Source organism: Oryza glaberrima, chromosome 7 (assembly GCF_000147395.1).
Source record: "Oryza glaberrima chromosome 7, OglaRS2, whole genome shotgun sequence".
Lineage (NCBI taxonomy): Eukaryota > Viridiplantae > Streptophyta > Magnoliopsida > Poales > Poaceae > Oryza > Oryza glaberrima.
The window spans coordinates 13,517,146-13,523,916 of record NC_068332.1 but is presented as its reverse complement, the minus strand read 5'-3'; the positions used below and the strand labels follow the sequence as shown (position 1 = coordinate 13,523,916).

At 39.1% G+C, this 6,771-nt stretch overlaps 1 protein-coding gene across 1 annotated transcript; it reads left to right on the top strand.

The window, feature by feature from the left end:
• The first annotated feature begins 221 nt into the window (after window positions 1–221).
• Window positions 222–6,012, top strand: LOC127779710 (probable E3 ubiquitin-protein ligase XBOS34). Its single transcript, XM_052306593.1, has 9 exons — window positions 222–805; window positions 915–1,029; window positions 2,090–2,170; window positions 2,254–2,342; window positions 2,434–2,525; window positions 2,666–2,747; window positions 3,485–3,587; window positions 4,551–4,636; window positions 4,944–6,012. Exons 1-9 carry the CDS (start codon window positions 704–706, stop codon window positions 5,733–5,735), a joined length of 1,542 nt encoding a protein of 513 aa, XP_052162553.1. The 5' UTR covers window positions 222–703; the 3' UTR covers window positions 5,736–6,012.
• The last annotated feature ends 759 nt before the right edge of the window (window positions 6,013–6,771 follow it).

The window sequence follows — 6,771 nt, the reverse complement described above, 5'->3', positions numbered from 1 at the left end:
GATCGGCCAACCGTGGTAACAATTCATTAGCGACGAGTCAACAGTCTGCTGCCTCCTCGCACCTCGCTCAAGTCGCAGACCAAAAAATAGGGTGCATTGCAGGACGTTTACACGGTTTACAACCGCGTAACTTGGTCACGTAGTACGTTCTTGGCTGCATCCATCCCTTCGTCACTAAGGCAATTAATTAACAGAATACTAATAAAAATTGTTTGTAAACTTGGCCTTCAATTTCCCACCCACTCGCGAGCTAATCGCATTGAAAATCCCCCCCGCCCCAAAATCTCCAATCCCCAACTCGCCCTCCCCTTGCCTTGGAAATCTTCTACTACTCCCCCCGCGGGTTCCTGAGCCCCGCGCGCGCGCGATCAGGAACCCTCGGGGTACTCGGATTCCGCCCGCACGGGGGTCGACGAATTCCGCAACCCGTTGTTTCTTCTTTTTTTTTTTCTTTTCCTCGATTGGTTTTTCTGCGCGATTCCGATTCCGGCGGAATTTTTTTTCTTTTTGGTCTCCCTGTTCCATCTGAACTGCGCAGCTGTTCGTAGAGAAATTGTTTTTGGGGGCTTTTCCACCCAATCCTGCAGCGATTCCCCGCAGAAACCTCTCACCATCTATCAAAAATCCCCTCTTGTTTTTTTCTTCTCTCATCGGGGGAAAAAAAAAGAAGATCCCCTTTTTGGGTGGGCGATCTTGAGCCTGCATGGGGCTGCAGCAATCCAAGGAGGAGCTGGTGTATCAGCAGGTCAACTACGGCAACGCCGATGGGATTCGGGCGCTCCGGGCGCAGGGCGCAGGTCTTGAGGCAAGGATGAGATTCTCTCTCCTTTTTTTCTTCTTATGTTTCATTATTACTCTACATAGATTGATTAGTGTTACTGTTTGTTGAGGGTTGGATGCTGTTTGGTTTGCAGTGGATCGACAAGGAAGGGAAGACGCCCCTGATGGTCGCGAGCATGCGGCCTGATCTGATCAATGTGGTTCAGGTGCTGATTGAATTGGGTGCAAATGTGAACGCCTACCGTCCTGGTATTAGCACTGCCCTGATTCAACTTATATCAGCACTGTTCTTCGTCCCCTGTGTTATAGATAAAAAGATGGTTTGTCCAAATTCTGCAGATTGGAGATCCTTAGTTCGTTGTTTTTAGTTTAATTTGTTGTATTAGCTGAAATCCAGTTATTGGGCTGCTTTGAAGTGAATTAATTTGTATACTGCCTGGGTGTTGTGTAGAAATTTGCAGTATGAAGTGGCACCTTAACGTCGATTAGTACTGAACCTTCTAATTCAAATAGAGAGCGAGGGTGTTTGTGGGCAAATAGAAAATGATTTTGCTTTAGCTTGCATTTGTTATAGTTCTGGCATTTAGACGGTGGTGCACGAAACCAAATGAGTAGAGCCGCAGTATCCCAGGATTGATACACAACGTGCCATCATGAAAGAAGAGTTCGATGTGTTTCTGTTTGCTTCCATGCCAATGCTTCCCATACCAACATGCAGGGAGAGCCATTGAATGTGATTTTTCTGAGTAATTCCCTCCATTGATTAATATTGAACATAGTTTCAGAAGGTTTGTTGGTAGAGGTTTGGATGTAAATTTAAGTAGGTTTTCCTATGATATTTCCTATTTGTGTTTTCTCCCTCGGTCTCAGCTCTCATGCACATACTAACTACTCATGCTATATATTCTAAAACAGTTAGCATCTTAATCATTCTTCATGGTCAAAATACTCTATAACTTATATCAACAAAGGGCTTGGCACCTCTGTACAAATTATTTTTTTTCCAAGTTAGACACCCAAATCCGATAGTATTCTTAAATGCATGTCAATTTCCATGTGTTATTTCTTGCCCCCATTTTTTTAGCAGAATTCAGATGAACAAATATCCCCTGATTTCGACACATGTCTTTATCTGAGTATAGGAATTTATTTTCTACTAGAATTCAGTTTAAACGAGATTTAGTGTCCTTTGTTGCACTTCCATAACTCTTTGGGTTCATCCCTGAATATGTGCTTACATGAAGAGGGAAAGCCAGTAGGCCACTATGAGATATTTTTATCACATCTAATAACTTCTTTTATTCTGCAGGGTCATATTGTGGGACTGCATTGCACCATGCTGCCAAGAAAGGTCTTGAGCAGACTGTCCATTTGCTTCTATCTCATGGAGGTACAATTGTGTATATTCAACATACTATTTTTCTGCCCTGTGATAGTTCTACAACAATGACATCTTTTGCTGTATTCTTGCAGCTAATCCGTTTATAACAAATGATGATTGCCACACGGCACTTGATTTGGCTAGAGAAAAGGGTCATGTGAATGTCGTACGAGCCATAGAGGTATGTTTTTTTCCTTTTAACATTTGACTTCGCATTAGTGTAGTCATGACTCATTTCTATTATTTGCTTTATGTTCATTAATTACTTTTAGGGACGTATTTCTCTTTTTTGTGGATGGATGAGGGAGAACTATGGTCCTGGATTTTTGGAAGCATTTGCTCCACAATTCCTGACTAGGAAAATGTAACACTTTCTTCGACCTTTGCATAATTTTCTATAGTCTACAGTATTACCTTACATATGTATCAAAGTGCTCATATATGTCAGGATTATTTCTCAGCATATTTTATGAGTTCTTAACCCATGCTTAAATGTCTTCTCAGTTGGGCGGTGATTTTACCCCGTGAAGCACGAAATCAAACTCGGCCACTCAAGCTTGAGCTGACGATATACCCTGAATTGCAGGTACCAAACTGAAAGTCTGTCAATGCTCATTTGCTTAGGTCTAATGTAGTAAATTATATGTGGCATATCAATGGACTCTTGTGTCTTGTTCTTACTAAGATGAGATTATTAGTAATGGATTAGTGACTTCTCCTGCGTTTGTAGTGCGTGCTTTACTTATTTATATTCTCTAAAAGGAAAAAGTCTGCACAGGAAATGGCAAGCTCCCTGTACTTCTGAATTTTTTCTTTGGCAACTATCCACTTAATTTATTTCCTCTTTATTTAATTTACATTATTTAACTTCCCACTTGCTCTCCCTGTACTTCTGAGTTTTTTTTTTCACAACTAACCACTTAAATCATTTCCTCTTTATTTAATTCTTTAACTTACCACCTGCTGTCGGTATGGCGGTAAATGTACTTGGTATCTCAAAGATCAAAGGTACAGGGTGACCAATATTACCAATTTGTGTAGCACAGCCACAGATGTATACCTTCCGTGTCATAATTATAAACATGTCATTTCTTCTTGCTGCAGTACAAACATAGATGCAAACTTAGATTAGTTAAGGACATCATACAATTGGTTTTGTTAAAAATCTTAAATTAGAGTTTTGTTTACTGCAGTAATATAAACAGTATTTCTGTTCTCTCTGTTCTTTTAAGTATTAAAATTGAATTATTTTAGCATTTTCTATAGCTATATGGTATTAGATTGATTGTTATATGTTAACATTTCTGTTTTATGATCAATCAGGCTTCTAAACCACAAGCTGTAATTAAACTTTGGAAATGTCAACTTGAGGAACCAAAGTTTAATCAGGCCAATCCTTCTGTGACAATTTTCGACAAGGGAACAAGTATGTCTATTTCAGTTTTCAGTCATGTTTGTGCATATTCTAAATGCTTGTTTGTTTTGGCACCTAAATTCTTTATCAGCTTTTAAACATTTTATAATTTTCATGCAACTTTGATTATGCCCTTCTCAGGTGTCAGATATAATTTGATAAAAAACATCTGTTTGTGTCCTAAAACATAAAAGTTGCATGTTGTCAACTTCCTTCTCACATTTCATGAGCTCTTCACATGTGGAAAATATTGGTATGTTTAGCACATTCCAGATTTCCAGCTAGGATGTTCAAGCTTAGGTAAATGTTATTCTGTCTGAAGATCCCATGGCTGTTTATACATGTTGGCCGATAGGGCCTATAGGAAACAAATAGTAATACCACATATATAGGTTCAAGTAAAAACTGATTTTCTGTACTGTTCAATTTTCAATAGAGTACTCAGTACTTAAAAAAAAAGAAGAGAATCATGAAAGGTGAAAATGGATAAATGAGAAGGAAAGTACACATTAAGAATTCTTTCGTCAGTATTTTCCCCTCTGCACCCTATGGACAAAGCATAAATACATCGAACGCCATATATTTTGTATGAATCTGCATAAGGGGTCCTTAATTGTGATGCAAGTAGTACCAGTAGTTGAAGTTTTTTTTTCGTTGTATTGTTTCCCTTGTCTTTTTGCCACGTGTGGCCTTATGCTGATGAAAAATAGGGTAATTTGTATTATCATGCACATTTACACAAATGGTCCCAGACTTACCGTACTAAATTCAATTCATTGTGTAAGATTTTCTTTATTCCTGGAATAGCGTATCCTTTTGCTCTTTCTGCAAAATGCATACATTGTTTCTTGAGTTACATTTGTGAACTGTGATCTGTACTTCATAGTTAGATTAAACATGGGAATATTTGCTAACTTGTGGTCTGATTAAGATGTATCTATCATCTTCTAATTTTCTATGAAATATTTTGCACAGGAACTCGATACAAGCTTCTACCGGTGTGTGAAGGTGACAGACAGCAGCTTCAATGGTTTTATAGTGCATGTTGTGGCATTCCACAGGTGACAAACCTTACTTTAGGGAATATTTTCCTTACCTGTTTGGCTCTAATAGTAGTATATTCTGAATGGTCATTTGAATAGCAAACCTTTCTCCTATTGCTGAATTTAGCAGAAATCTCTACGCCCCAGAGCATGATTTGGTTATATATCAAATATCATCAGTTAATGGTTGTATCAATTATTGGTTATAGTTAAGTTGATGTCTGATTCTTTTATCAATATGAACTTAACTTTGATTAGTCAATAGTAAATCATCATTTTGTACAGAGGAAAAAATGCTGCATTTTTCTGAACCTCTTTGTTTTAGGTTGCCAGCATGGTTCCTGCTCAACCAGCGAATGCCCCACTGCCAAATCCATCATCAGCATCATCATTACCTTCAGTGATATCCACACCCAGCAAGGAGGATGCTGAGTTAGCAATGGCCATCAATGCCTCCATCCAGTCAGCTATAGCCGAGGGAGTGCCCGATGTTCAGCCAATAACAACGACTACTGCGACCAATGATTGGGGAAACCCTCCAAGCAACTCCCTCAATGGATGGGGCCCACCAGATACTTCTGCGCCTTCAAAGACAAGTGGCCAAGTACCAGTTGTTACATCAAGCAGTAGCACATACAATGGGTGGGACGTGCCTGGAACAAGCTCTGGCCAAAGTTCGTCCAAACACAACAAAAGCCAGAACAGCACTTTCGTGGTTCCGCAGGAGGCGCTTCCATCTCTTCCAGTCCCAACTGCACCTCCACTTGCTGTGGGAACCTTCTACGATGGTCCTATTCAGTATCCGTCAATAGATTCCACGCCAGTCGACGTAACCATGCCTTCTGCTGACGGTGGTACAGCGGTAAGCTCTGCAAAACCTGCAGAGAACGAAGGTGATGCAAAACCTGCAGAAAGTGATGCTAATGCAAGCAACAGCGGTAACACTCCACCGGGAACCTGTGTTATTTGTTTGGATGCTCCTGTGGAAGGTGCCTGCATTCCGTGTGGTCACATGGCTGGTTGCATGTCCTGCTTGAAGGATATAGAATCAAAGAAATGGGGATGCCCCATTTGTCGAGCCAAGATTAACCAGATTATCCGCCTCTATGCAGTTTGAGCAATTCCAACAATCAAATAGTAGACATGGGAATGAACAATGGGTGTTTGTTCTTCGTTACAAGTTCTGATGGAAAAAGAAAAGCTCCATCTGTAAAGTATGTCATGCTGTCAGCTGTGATTTTGATGTTCCAATTGTACTGAAAAAATTATACATTCTGTGTTATGTGCATTACGTGAAGCTATGAACGGTAGTACGATACATTACTATAGGGAACTTGTGTACATATATATCTATGAGAACTATATAGTATACATAAGATTAATTGTTGGCTAAATGTCTGGCAGCTGGTTGTGTTTCAACTACACTTCACTTTGTTTTGGATTTTAATTTTGTCCTTCAGCAAACTTATTGGCTAATGTGCTGTGTTGTAGATATAAGCTACTTAAATAATAAATAATGCTCGTAATCGCCTGCTTAAAATTCTATCACCGCGTTGTAACAAGTACAACAAGTAGTTTAGAATTTAGAGGAAAACTACTAAAATTTTATGGTTCTCTTAACTATAACAAGTATAACAGGTTTACCAAAACTACTACCTCTGTCAAACATGATTATTAAGAAAGATGGTATAATTAAACAAGTGAAGGTTATGATTGGATAATAAGTGAAAATATGTGAGAAAATTGAATGATGGAGAGTTGTAATTAGTTAGAAGAGAATGCTGGTGAAGATATTGTTATATTTTAGGATAAATCCTAGAGGTTAAAAGTTGATATATTTTGAGGAGGGAGTATTACAAATCTTATGGATTTTCGACGAAATTTGATATTGAAACTTGTACGCAATTGCTTTTCTCTTGCAGTTGTGAAGATCACCATACAACTACTATCAACATGCACATTGCTAAAACAGGCGGGCATTTAGTTGACGATTTTTTGGGGCTAAAGTTCTGTGCGCAGCTGTTGGGTGGAAGCAATGGATTGTCAAAAGTTTGCATCTCTAAGGGCACAAATTGGAACCCATCTTGATTTTTTTAACAAATTGGCACGATATATTGTAAAACATCCGCTAGCACATTTCTGTAGCTTCTAGC

Bases quoted from the DNA above. Each gene is read 5' to 3' on its own strand.
- LOC127779710 (XM_052306593.1), top strand. From the start codon at position 704: ATGGGGCTGCAGCAATCCAAGGAGGAGCTGGTGTATCAGCAGGTCAAC. The intron at 2,171-2,253 runs GTACAATTGTGT...GTATTCTTGCAG, and splicing joins TTTGCTTCTATCTCATGGAG to CTAATCCGTTTATAACAAAT. The intron at 3,588-4,550 runs GTATGTCTATTT...TATTTTGCACAG, and splicing joins AATTTTCGACAAGGGAACAA to GAACTCGATACAAGCTTCTA.